Genomic DNA, 14,819 nt, shown 5'->3' on the forward strand with positions numbered 1-14,819 from the left:
TGGAATACAACACAGAGAGATTATACAGTAAAATGCTTTAGCAAACTAGGATTTAAGGAACTGGAAACCTTATTATTTTTCTCAGTCAAAATGTAAATAGATAAATTTCTATGTTTTTATGTTGTAAAAATGAATTGTGAAATGTTTCTCTACAGAATAAAAGCGCGCGCGCACACACACAATTGTGTGTATAATTCTTTGAAAAATCCACTCATTTAAATCCACTCATTTAAAAACACTTGGCTGAAGTTGGATACATTAAAATATAAAAATTATTAGTATTTAATCCATTCATTTTCTTTGTACTGATACCTCTCTGCTCAAGAAGGCATGTATATTCTGTGGTTTTATTCGTATATTAATTGCCCAATAATGCATACTGAGAGACTACTGTATACCAAGCACAAGGACTAAAAGTTAAGATGACCCAAAAAGTTCACAAAAGTGAGAAAGTTAATATGAAGATATTCACCACAATAAAACATGGTGATTATAGTGACAGAGCTATACATAGTGCAATATTAAAAGTACCAACTATGCCTTATCTAGTGCCAGTTTTTCAAGAAAAGTTGGAAATGCTTATCTTTACACATTTCTTCATACATACATATCGAGATACATATGCACAGTATTTACTATCAATCAAGAATTACTTTCCAATAACAGGTACCTCGTTATAATAGATGTTGGTTTATTGCTTTTGTGTCCTGCAGTCCTCCTAAGGAGATTCCAGCTTGTTCTACTCATTTATGTTCCTAGTTCTTTTCACATCTGCCAATAGGTTAAAACATATAAAAAGAATATTTGTTTATCTTTGTGTATATAAGAATATAGGGAAGATGTTTGTATTCTGTTTAACTTTACTTACTAATGAAAACTTATTACATTGATATTCTTGTATTCCCCTGCTAGGCTAAAATGTTATACTGATACAGAAGTATAAAGTATCTCTAACTAACCTTTCTAGGTAGACCAAACATTTTCAGTTTCATGCATTTGTTGCCATAGCCACCCAAATTAATATCTGGCCAACATCAGAAACAAGGCAGCCACATAATGAATTGCACTACCTACGCTTCACCCTCTTCCTTACATTTATTAGATTTTCATGAAGTGTTTTATTGCTTGGGAAAAAAATAAGTGGGGCATTCAACATTTCCAAAACATTTTTAATTCTTGGACACACTTCTATATCCAAACCACACTATGGGAAGAAAGACAATTAAGGAAATGATGGGAAGGGAAGATGGTATCTTCAGGAGGCAAGTGTGATAACAAGAGGACCTTAGACAGTAGAATGTTTCATGCTTGACGAAGACAGTAAGGGAGAAGCAAAGGGAAGAAAAGAGAAAATGAAAAATAATAAGTATATAAGAAGTTGAATAAAAGCAAAGATGAGAAGAGCAAAAGAAGGCATAGAGAGAAATGACCATGAATTTGTTTCCTAGTTGTGATGATATATTTCTTCATGCCTTCATTTGCAGACTAAATCTTAAGGTTATAGTCCCTGGGGGAACTATTGTTGAAGACCTATATTTCCAGAGTTGTTTGATATTTGCTTTACCTTATTATAAAGGATTTTTATTAAGTTCTTCAAAAAAAACCTGGAAAATCTAGATATCCATTTACTTATTCATTTTAAGAGAGAGCAGTGTCATTGCTGACCATAGAGCCTTACATATCCTCAAAATACTAACTCAATTTATTTCCTCCTCCCTCAATTCCTAATTCTTGTTCCCTACCAATCACTCATTGGGGTTTTCCTTCATGGGCTAACTTGTGCAATATTTACCATTCTCTTTCTGTCTTCTCCATTCAGCACTATATTTTAAAGATCACTTGGTGTTGCTATAATGTCTACCTAGTCCATTTCTTCTAATCACTATACAATCTTTCATTGTAGGTGACCACTTCATTTTACTTTCCCATTCTGCAAATGAACAGACACCTATGCTGCCTGTAAAATTAAACTTTAGCTTGGCAACTTGAAATTAAATCTGGACTCCCCAAACACAAGTTACAGCAGCAGAAATATGAGCAGACCTCTAGCTTCATATAATGCAAGACCTACATGAACCACTTTTAATTAAATAAGGCATGGGGTAAATACATTTGGGTATTATTTATGGTATCTTAAAAGCTCTGGTAACTCTCTGCAAAGTTATTCAGTCCATCTTGAGAGTACCTAAAAAGCTCACAAACAACACACTTTTTGAGGACTTGGAGACATTTTTAGTTACTGTGGATTGGCTATGTCTCCTTAGTATGTGCCTCTGTTGGAAAAATAAGGAAAATTATTTCTAGCAGTCTTTCTTTATGCGTAGATATAAGTACCATGTTTCCCCGAAAATAAGACAGAGTCTTATATTTATTTTTCCTCAAGAAGATACCCTAGGGCTTATTTTCAGGGGATGTGTCATTTTCCCCTCAAAATCTCAGCTTGCAGCACGCACAGGATGGCCTGGACCTGACAGGGGGAGGCGACCTTGTTGGTGGGGCTGCCTGCACCTTTCCGGTCACCTCTGGGATAGTAGCTGTCACGATGGGGCAGATGAGAAGGGCTGCTTGTCTTCTTTACCACTTTCTCTGGAATGAAATGCATGGGTTGTGCAGATACGCTGCATAGCCACGCCCATCACTAGGTCTTATTTTCGGGGTAGGGCTTATATTGCGCAAATGCTTAGAAATCCTGCTAGGGCTTATTTTATGGATAGGTCTTATTTTCAGGGAAACACAGTACAGCCAACATAAATCTTGAATGAAAGGTCCAAATTGAAGCTTAGTTGTGCCTGATACTAATATATTAATTAATATTTAGTTGTGCATGACCCCTGTCTAGAACAGAGGTCAGCCAACTTTTTCTGTAAAAGAATAGGTAGTAAATATTTTAAGATTTGTGATAAACTCAGTCTCTACTACAATTACTTAACTCTGCCACTGTGGCAGAATTCATAGAAAGAATCCATAGACAATATCTAAACAAATGGGTGTGATGGCGTTCCAATAAAATTTATTTACAAAGGTAGGCAGAGGCCAGATTTTGCTAGAGACAATTTGCTGACCCCTGCTCTAGAATTCATTATTTTTCACACTGGGATTAAGTTATTTTTGGGAGTAGACACATTCCAAAATGAGTAACTGGAGAAAATTGCCTTAGGTATTATTTTAAATTCTATTTCTGCTAGAGGTCCATTGCAAGGTTTGGATAGTGCCCCAATAATAACAGCAATATCAGGTGAATAGAGGTGTCTATGATCTCTTATTTTCCAATAAGTGGAATATCTGAGAGTAGCAAAAGAGAAAAGGCAATAGTAATAACTCTAACCATAAGGAGATTTTATTAGACTGCAAATTACTTAGTGTACTTATCATATTTGGCACCTCTGTGACAAGAGACCTAATGTTTTTTGACCCTGCATTCCCAAGGAGGAGACACTGGGGTATATTTTCTTTAACTTCAAAGGACTCTTCCCTGTATGAGTATCCAGTTTATTCTATATAGTATTCGCAAATAAGAGCATTCACATACTGGAGTCTTAAGGGCCCGCATCCAATATTAGGTGGTGATGCGGACCCAGAAAGAGTGTCAGACTGACATCAGATTGGACTCCAGTATCAATTAATGCTTCTTGTTCCATGTGTGACCTTGGACAAGAAATTGAATTCCTTGTCCTCCATTTCCTGTGAATGTTAAGTTTTTTGTTTTTTGTTGTTTAATTTCTATTTCTGAGCAACTTGCACTAAATTTTTAATGCTATCTCTGGGGTGTAAAAATAATAGCCGCTGTAAAATAGGGCTTTCATATTCTACTTCAAGCACCTCACTATTATTTTGTAAATACTGTAATCTGCATGTGTTATTTTATAACAGATTAAATTTTAAAAGATATATTTAAATTCTCATGTAACATGATGTGACAATGAAATGGGATTAAATATAAAAATAACTTTTTCAAAATCAAGCATTTCTTACAAATGTAATGTGAGATCAGGTTACCTGAGTACATCAATGTCAAATTGTAAAATATCATATATGTTAATTTTTCAGTTAATTTATGCCATAATTTGTGTTCTGGAAGCCCTTAGATCAGTTTTTCTCTCATTTGTAATGAAGTTGCTAGGTACTGTTCTTACAGTTTCTGCAGTTATGTAGTACATTATTACTTTATGATAAAGTTAGCTGATAATTCCTTAACTCTTTTTGCTGATGACCTTTTAAAGTTGCATAATTAGAATAAGTTGTGGTTATTGTATTGGAATCTGTATCCCATGGGCCAAGAAGGCAGCACATTAATTCTCTGCATCACCCACTCGATGTGCAGTGCCATCAGCACAAAGATATTATTCTTTGTAATTACATAAAGAAAGGGTCTATTTAGTGTTAACTGACCTTTCTGTGACTGATCAGCCTTTTCCACCAGTGAAGTAGAAATGTATATCATTAAAATGTGAGTAAATAGGAAACCTTTCTAAATCTTAAACTATTCAAATCAGAAGGTGCCCATGAAGAGGAAATGGTTGTTCAGCCTTTCACATGATACTATGAAAGAGTAGTGGACTTTCAAAATATATTTTAACATATCAGCAAATTGAAATATAATTAAATTAAGATAATGCATAGGAATACTTAACAAAGAAATAATATGCAGTATGTTTCTGTTTAACACTCTTACTATGAGGAAAAACATTATTAAACTTAAACATATATTCAGGATTAAAATTTAAAGTTTATTTAGTAAGTAATAAATTTAAAGAATTATTACTGTGATTATCACTTACTGAGGAGTTACCGTGTGTCAGGGATTATTCTAAGACATTAGACAGTTTTTTTTTAAATTATACACTTTAACTGGGAAAAATCATTGGGGATATAAATTAGGTGACACCAACTTTTAATCTTTTTCTTATTACATAATTATTTCTGTAATCAGTTACATCAACTACTTTGAGGGATTATAAAATTATATTAAAGAAGACTGGACCAAATAGAAATTTAATAGCTAATATAAGTGGCATTTGTGGCTGATTTTCCTGAAGTTTTTCAGTAGTTATAAGAGGAATACTATAGTCAACATGGAGGTAAATGTTCCCATTTTTGAACACCTACCCACATTAATCAGGTGCTTTTTAATATTTAACAAGCATCTGTATTTCTGGGCCAGATGTTTCCTGCTGAGACCACACACAGAGCCCTGTATATGAAATATCTCCAAAAATCTGTTCACAAACTCTCTTCCCTGAAACTTTGCTAATCACTTTCACTGGGACTGATCACTGATGGAGCTACTCTTGGTATGTGGCTGTATCTTTTATTCTTCTTTACATATAATGTGTTCTGATGCAGTTTGCTTTGTGAATGCCATAATTCCCTTATCTAATTGCAGGCTCCTTCTTCTCTGTGATTGTGTATTTTTTCATGCTATTGTCAATAATCCCTGGTCAAATATGTACTATGAACATAGACAAAATAGAAAAAAATAAGAAACAAGAAATGTTAATATAAAGTATTCAACAATTCTCAATGAATCTCTTCTGATTTCTAAAAGGCAAATTCATAGTGTCCTTTAGTAAACTTTAAGAATAAATCGAGGCAGTAGCTAAATTTGCAACTCATCAAGGAGCTAAGATAAGGAGTCCTGTGTGTAGTCATACATATATGGGTGCTGGGGCAGGGCAGCTAAAGAAAGTATTCCCCTAGACTCTGGCAGGGACAGGTTTGACTGGTCAGCTGGCGTGTGACAAGCTTTCATAAAACAGTGTCATAATGGTGCTATTTTGCTTCTCTTAATGTCCCTTACAGTGCTTCGTGTCTACCACTTGCTCAATAAGTATATTTGAATAAATGAGTGAGTAGAGAGAATTTTGTCAAACATGATAATACATAGGAGTTTAAGATATGTAACAACCTTGATACAGAGGACTGATTTGTTCATTTACAAATCAAGGATGTTCTTTTAAGACTAATTATCAAAGAACTCGCCTTGGACAAGAGGCTGGTTTCCATGGCAGCACAGACAAGGAAGTGGGTCCTAGGAGAGTTAAAACAGTTATTTGCTCCTCTGAGGCTTCGGGGTATCGACACATATCATTCTTACAGACTTGCTCCTTGGAAACACTGGGGAGAATTCTTGCTTTTTGTAGTAATTGGCATATGGATTTTAAGGGAGCAGCATTGTAATAATGCCTGCATGCACATAGTAGGTGATGCTCCTGATAAAGTATATGTTTTCTCCTTGTCTGCTATATTGCTAGAGAATGGGTGTGTATTTTAAGCATTTGTGTTCATCACACTAATGCCCATGAATCAAAAGGGAAGCTTATGAGGTGACAGTGTTTACAAAGAGACTTGGGACCTTCTTGTCTTATTTATTCTAAAATTTATCCCCTGCATATTCTATGAATCGATTGTGGTAGCAATGCCTATTTAAGGACATCAAAGCCTCACTGCATATAAATCTACCATACCAGTACCCAAGGGTGGCCGAGATGTGTCAAAGGCATATGTGAGGACTGTAGGGATTTGATGGTGTAGGATCAATGGTGTAATGCCTGAGCGTGTATACAGGATCACATGCTGCTGAAACATCAGTGCTTGGAACTGAGCATTATTTTAAATGCTGTGTTTCAACAGGGTACTAAATACGTGGGTACATTTCATTGTTTACACTATTAGTAATATTTTAAAATCCAGGGATAGCAGAACATTGAACATGATCTATAGAAGTTTAATTCCCAAGTCATAGGTAACAATAATCTAATGGTCCTATAGGGGCCAAGAAAACATTTATCTTGACTCTGACTCTTCCAAATTTGCTCAAATATATCCTCACTCATGTGGCGGGGCAGCTCTGATCCCTGCCAAATAAAATGACTCTTTAAGATTCAGGTCACTGATTATTTCTTCTACGAAACCTTTTCTAACCCCGTTTCCCCACCTTATAGAATTGATTCCACTGTAACTCTGATAGACTTGTTCACACTTCTGGCTCCAACTCTAGCCTGGAATCCCTAATAAACAGGGATCACATATTATCCTTCTTTTTAATCCCTTACTTAGCCATTGAACTAGACCCCATAGAGTAAACTTACTAAGGGTTTGCTAAACAAATGATTGAATAAACAAATAAATAAAGGAATGAAAAGCTAGATGTGATGATGCTCTGAAGGAAAATCAGTCAATAAATACCAGCAAGACAAATTTGCTTTCTGGTGGTTCTGGCAGGAAGTCAATTTTTTCCAACCATGGGACTGAAGTCAGTCTGGGGAAGTCTATGTAAGAATGTGGATATGGCAGTAACAGCCGGAGTAGACCAGGTGAGAGGCAAGAAAGCAAGGAGCTGTCTGCAGTTAACTATAAGTAACCAAGAATCAGGAGATGACAGACAGATCATCAGAAAGGATTAGCTGAGACAGCAACAGATAATTACATCAGAACAGGAGAGTTAAAATTACAACCGGGTAGTAAGATGACAACTCTCTTTCAATACATAATTGACAAAAGGAATCTGTATCCAAATGCCTATATTAAGAGTAATGGAGGGTATAGATAACACATTACTATAGATTTAATCATAGACACCATGATGATTTTATTAACAATAAGCTATTCATAAACAGCTATTTAGCTTTTTTGCACTTACATGTACAGTGCAAATATTATAATCATAACAACCTCTCTAGAATGTTCGAATCAACTTTTTCTCTTGTAATCTCCTTTGCCATTAAACCATCTTAAATTTTTTTTTATAACATCAGTTCAAATGGATGTAGGCTCTGTCCAGGGTAAGTGTCTCTGGTTGGAGCTCCGCCGGTCACAGTGGGTAGCATTACTCTGCTGCATTCAACAGTAGTCCAGAGCTGTGCGGGCATCAGCTTTGAAGGTCGGTGCACTTGGCCTTGCCAGTGAATGCAATAGGTCTAATCAAATCGGGAAACATGGAATTATGTAGATCAAAGAACACGAGACTAATTATATTAATATTTAACCAAAGTGCCCATGAAGAGTAGTTTCCAAGGGGACCGAATTCTAATTTCCTTTAGCAGCCCATTTTATCTGTCAAAAAACTATGGGTTAGCCAGATTATATAGGGACAGTTGATTGGTGGAAATGGACTCAACAAGGGAATTCAGTTATTTGATTTGATGGTTAATTTCATTAGGTTTTATGAAGACAGCATTGCACAGTGTTTAAGAGTGTTGGCTCATGTGTATAAAGAGAGTATATCAGATAGTTAAACGCCTGAGTCCAGGATCTGGAGCCAATCTGCCCAGCTCCTCTTCTTAATATAAAAGTTGTGTAACCTTGCATAAGATACTGGTGTTTCACTTACTATGGTTGTATAACAAGTACCCCCAAACTTCTTGGTGTAAAACGACTACTTATGATGCTCACGGATCTATGTGCCAGAAATTTGGACAGGGCACGGCAGAGATAACTTGTCTCTGCTTTACTCTTTCTGGGCTATCAGCAGGATAGAGTCAGGAGAGCAGAGTCAGGATTTATCTTCAGATGAGTCATTAACTCACAGTTGATTACTGCTGGTTGAGACATGAGCTAGGGCTATTTTCTGGAGTACCTACGTGTGGCCTCTCCAATGTGGCCCAGATTCCTCACAACATGGTGGCAGCTTGAAAGTGAAAATGGAGGAAAAGTTCAAGATGAAATCCATGGCTTAAAAAATAAGAAAGGTCAAGTGAAAAAAGAAATTGGAAAACCATCATTACTATTTGGCTATTTTGGATTTTCAATCTGCTGTTATTTTTCAACATTTTTACTGACAGAGAAGGAGCCAAGTCTTCAGTTTAGCAATGGTTCCTCAATATTTGGGGGATCATGGGCTAATTAGGTAACACAAGAAAAGTGCTGTATATAGTTTCAAGGGATTCACATACCTTGTGAAAGTCAATGAATGATGTACCCAAATAAAGAACTCTTGCTAAGCCTCAAAAATGTTGTTACTCTTAGAATAGCTTTTGAAGAAAACACACATTGTGTGGACTCTCATTATATACTTAAGATCTTCACCTCTCAAGTAGTAAAGTATCAAATAGTATAAATGAATGTGCTTCACTATAATAGGTGGTTACATTTCATAGAAATATTTCATAGAAGTTGGCAGATAAAATGTGTGGTTCTAACGTACAAAATATATGCATTTCCTAGCTGTTATTATGTATGTGTATCCATTCATTTGTTTACTGAAAACCTGTGCACCTACTCATGTCAGCTCTGCTCTGTGCAACATCCTTCAGGGTGAACAAAATGGTAGCCTCAGCCCTCATGGAACTTCTAATCTAGATGTTGTTCAGCACTTTATAAACATAATTTTTATTTTCTAGTAAAATGTGGGGATAAAAAACTGTAACACCTCGTAAGCATCAAGGTTTAACAAACAATTGTGATAATAGAGAACAAATCATCAAGTTAAGTATTTTCCTTAACTATTAACACATATGCACCATATCTCTTAATAATCCTTAATAATAAGACTTGAATAAATAGCAGTAAATCTAGCTTTGAGAAAGTGTAATTTTATCTATGCTTTTTGAATAAATTCAATAAATATGGAAAATTAAAAAAATAAAAATTCTACATTCTAGTTATCCTTTTATGAGTTATTCAACTTCAGTAATGGTAGCATTATTTTCCCCGGATATATTTCAGCCAATAATTATCATTCCCCCTTTGTTCATTTGGATGTTGTAATAAATTAAACAAGTCTGGCTTTCGGCCGGAGCCGCCATCTTCCAGTAATTCCCCAAAATGACTAACACAAAGGGAAAGAGGAGAGGCACCCGATACATGTTCTGTAGGCCATTTTAGAAAACATGGAGTTGTTCCTTTGGCCACATACATGCGAATCTACAAGAAAGGTGATATTGTAGACATCAAGGGAATGGGTACTGTTCAAAAAGGCATGCCCCACAAATGTTACCATGGCAAAACTGGAAGAGTCTACAACGTTACCCAGCATGCTGTTGGAACTGTTGTAAATAAACAAGTTAAGGGCAAGATTCTTGCCAAGAGGACTGATGTACCTATCGAGCACATTAAGCACTCTAAGAGCCGAGATAGCTTCCTGAAACGTGTGAAGGAAAATGATCAGAAAAAGAAGGAAGCCAAAGAGAAAGGTACCTGGGTTTAACTGAAGGGACAGCCTGCTCCACCCAGAGAAGCACACTTTGTGAGAACCAATGGAAAGGAGCCCGAGCTGCTGGAACCTATTCCCTATGAATTCATGGCATAATAGGTGTCTCACACTTTGTGAGAAGCGACAGAAAGGAGCATGGTACTGGGAACAGGTACTGGGACCTGTTCCTTATGAATTCATGGCATAATAGGCATAGCACACCTGTGAGAAGCAAAGAAAGGACCTTGAGCTGCCAGAATCTATTCCCTATGAATTCATGGTATAGGAAACAAACCTAATAAAAGCCACTAGACTCTAAAAAAAAAAAAAAGAAAGAAAAAATTAAACAAGTCTGAGTTACAAGGTAGAACCACACTTAAACATAGAAAACATTTTCAGTGTCTATTTCAGTAGAATACTATTATTTAAAATTAAGAAAACTTAAATTTCATTGCACATATGAAGGTCCCTGACTTTCAGGAATAGTGAATTGGTACATCCTTCTATACATTCATTACTGGGAAATGATAATGTAAAATATTATGACTGATATACAGTGTTTTGAGAATTCATTGGCATAACTACACAATTTGATTTCTTGGTATCTACTTTAATTATAGCATATACACAGTAAGTACTGGTGCCATCCAGAAATTGAAGGTACCCGCATTTGGAAACAAAACTGCATATTACACAGTTGCGCAAAGCATTAATTACCAAATATTCCCTCAAATAAGTACCATTAAATAGGTTTAATGCAAATCTCACAACTTTTGTAGCACTTCTCTCAAATCAAATATTTATAGTAGCCATCTAATACTTGAAAGAAAAGTAACCGAAAAGTAAGATATCTGAAATATCAGAGCTGTGCTTGTCTTAAATCAAACAAACAAACAAACAAACAAAAAACTCAAAGTGATTCCTACTTCTGCCTCCAGTAGAGTATTTATCAATATTTCAAGTCAATCACTTGAGGACTGAATTTTAATGTAAGTGTAAAGATACCAAAAAAGTATTGTTTTCATCTTTAAAAAGTATCTCCACCAACACATAGGTGCTACAGTAATAGGGTATTGGGGAGGTGGGAGGGGGGAGGGGGACGGGTATATACATACATAATGAGTGAGATGTGCACCATCTGGGGGATGGTCATGATGGAGACTCAGACTTTTGGGGGGAGGGGGGGAAATGGGCATTTATTGAAACCTTAAAATCTGTACCCCCATAATATGCCAAAATTAAAAAAAATATATATATATCTCCACCAGAGGAAAATAGTCATAGAAATTTTTCCTCCTAACAAAAGATAATTCTATGTGATTTTAGGCAAGTTTACTAGAAAAAAAGTTTCTAAAGTTTTAAATTATTGTGCCAGAATTAAGACAAGGGCATTTAAAATGGTTCTCAATTCATCATTTTGGCTTTTTGAAGAACAGCTATGACACAGTATTTATCATTGGGGATCAATATGGATACCAGGCTTTCATGAGAAATGTTTACTGACTTTAATAAATCTTCAAGTGTGTAAATACAGAAATATTTGTACAGGCAATTTTCTGCTGAATTACATTTCCTCTGTTCACATCCTCATACAGCAATGTATTTTTTAACAACTTATACTAAAGGCTTGATGTGATGGAAATTTTCACAATGAAATATTTTTAATTGCTTCACAATGGTTATTTGTATGTAGTTATTTCATCATCATTATCATCATCATGATTAATTTGCATTTATGTGTTTTGACAACTGTTTTGCTATCATAAATAACAATGAATAAAGCTTTTTGCTTAGACTAGATTCCCACAAGAGAAATTATTAGACTAAGAGATTTGAAAATATTTAAGGTGGTTGATAAGTTCCATAGTTTGGAAGCAAAGTCTTCTGTGCAAGAAATGTAAATGTAAAAAAAAAAATCAACAACTAAACTGAATTCATTTAATTTCAATATACAGGTGACCTTCAGTTTGCCAATGGGTAATGATACAAGGTTATTTTCTAAGGGATTTGTATTAGATTTGATATATATTTATTTAGTTACAGAGGAGGACATTATAAAGTTCTCAGCTGCTCACAGAAACAGATTTAACCTTTACTATAACTAAAATATATTAACAAATAATAATATATTAATAACAAATAGCAAATAATGGTTCTGGGTGCTTCTAAACGTTGGGTTCCCTATTCTTTGTCTTTTACTCTTTTCTTCCTCTATAGTTTTAATGTGTTCTGTGAGCGCCAGCACCCTGAACCACTTGGAGATCAAATTCTGAGCTCCAAAGTATGTTCTACCTATTTGAGCACAGGGGTTAAAGGAAAGGAAAGGAGAATGGGAACTTGGAACAAGGTCCCTGGGATACTGACTAGAGGCTCTCAGGATTGAGGATTGGGTACTTGTCAAGGCATGACAGAGGGAAGTAGGGGACAAGACAGTGGAAAGGGGTAAAACACAAGTCTGACAAACTCTGGTGAATCACACATCAGTGTTTCAAAACAAAAACCTGCATCAAGAAAAAAAATTATTAAATCAAAGGAGGATATTCATATCGGGAAACATTTTTTTGTTATTTTATTTTTCTATAATATGTGATAGAACATGTTTAGATAATTGAAAAGATGGAATAATTCAAACAAATTAAAATGATCTTAATTATATATATTTATCTTCTAGAAAACAGAAGAAGATTCACTGGCAGAAAATCTACGTTTAGCTCAAGAGTATCAAAAGCTACAGGCTATTTGCTTAACAGAAAAGGACAATTATTTGAATCAATATGATAGACAGCTATCACTTGATGCTTCAATTAGAGATAAGAAACAGGTATTGGTTTTTCTAATTTTTAAAAATGTAATGATTTATTTGACATGTACACTACAAAAAGTAAAGAGTGGTCAGTTTTGGGATCTCCAATTTGATGGCAGTACTTTTGCCACAAAATGGCATATTTTCTTTTCATCAAGTTTTGTTGTGTAGTTGTGTATTTTTATCAACCTTTGATATTGAATTTTGAAAAAATATTTGAGAAATGAAACACTTAGTTTCTAATCCATCATTTTATGCTAATTTGCTTTCAATTACTATAACTAGGAATGATGATTTTTTTTTAGTTTGTAGATTTAAATATGTTATCATAGATTTAGTGCTGAGAAAAATTATTTTCCATTGAGTCTTTGTTCCCTACCCCCAACCAGATTCAAGAATATAAAGTCATGATTATAGTTTAACAATTCACCTAGCCATAAGAACCAGCATACTGCTAATGAATCCTTTCTCCTACTGGTATTGCTCATATTGCTGTATTATAATTAGTAGTCTAGAATTCCAGTACTATACTTATCCCTCATTATTGTGGAGTATTGCAAAGGCAGGAGGCTGGGCTTTGAGTGATTTTGGCAAGTTACTCTTTCCAACTTAAGTTTTCTCATCAAACTGGTAAGGGGTATAAAAGAGCCATCCACAATAATTTATTTCAAAAATAAAGGGATACTATGCAACTGCAAGTAACTATTATACTCACATGGTATCCTGCTTATTAACTCCCCTGTTTCCCATCCATCTACCCTCATTACAGTTAAATCTTCTGAATATATTGGGAAAGAGAAGGATGTATTTTTCCCTTAAAAATCCGTTTTGAAACTATAAGAAGATGAAGGTAGATCAAGAAATAAATGTGTTTGGGATAGAATTGATACTACAGTTATCTGCCAAAAATCTTAATGAATCTTTTGCAGGATTCAAAGAAAGGGCATCTATGTATCCATGAAGTTTTTGTCCAATTACTTCATGCATTTGACATAGTTATTGAGGTTAAGCATGTTCTATTTGCTTCCATAATTGAGAAAGAGAAAATAATCATTGGTTATACTGTGTTTCCTTTTCTAATCAGGGGGAAAACAAAAATAAATTGTACGTGCACTCATTATCATTTTGTACAGAATCCTTTGGAGGCAGATGACAAAATATATTAGATACCTGCATAAATAGTGGAGAACTCTGCATTTAAGAGGAAACCCTAACATCATATTTCCATAGCAAGATAAAAATTGTATTGATCTCATTTTTAGAATTAAAGCAAATTTTAGTGCAAAATACAAGGAGTGAGACTTTAGTATGAACAGACAGACAATGGAGAATGCTAGGAGATTGGGTTTATGTTTGTGATCCCTCAAACGAATCACTTTTAGCACACCTGTTTCAGGGAAACTTTCAAAGATTTATTTGTACTTCCAATCATTTTTCATTGCCATCCTTCAGCGATGGAGGTCATTAAGTGCAGGCTGCCCTTGTCAGTGTCATGTAGGATCAATTTGCTGCAATGGACAGAGAGGCCTTATTGATGCTGTTAAATCTGTCAGTGAGAAATCGTATGTCATTAGCGTCTAATGCATTGCTTACAGGGTGGAATTTGGCCATCAAAAATGAGAAAACCCTGTAATATTTTAGCCCATTTCTTTGGTATTACAGCATTTCCCATGTATGTAGGTTTTAGTTCTTTGACCAGGTTAGTTTGGGTACACAAAAGCACCATCCATCCTCTGATTCCCTTGTTGTATTCTCTTGTCAGATAAAAAGGACCTTACCTTCTGGAATTCTGCGTATGTTCTTACTGTTTTAAACTAATTTCATTGCTTCTGAACATGAATTCTTTTTTGCATGGTAAATAATTATATTTTAATTATTGTGCTTCTT

The 14,819-nt window shown here is 35.0% G+C and overlaps 1 protein-coding gene across 2 annotated transcripts in view; it reads left to right on the forward strand.

Moving 5' to 3' along the window:
• Nucleotides 1-14,819, forward strand: part of CCDC178 (coiled-coil domain containing 178) — a 428,206-nt gene that overhangs the window by 290,374 nt on the left and 123,013 nt on the right. For both annotated transcript variants that reach the window (XM_012782579.3, XM_012782578.3), the window contains exon 20: nucleotides 12,801-12,950. In XM_012782579.3, the coding sequence (XP_012638033.1) occupies nucleotides 12,801-12,950 (150 nt within the window). The remainder of the gene's footprint in view (nucleotides 1-12,800; nucleotides 12,951-14,819) is intronic.

This window comes from Microcebus murinus, chromosome 17 (assembly GCF_040939455.1).
Source record: "Microcebus murinus isolate Inina chromosome 17, M.murinus_Inina_mat1.0, whole genome shotgun sequence".
NCBI classification, from domain to species: domain Eukaryota; kingdom Metazoa; phylum Chordata; class Mammalia; order Primates; family Cheirogaleidae; genus Microcebus; species Microcebus murinus.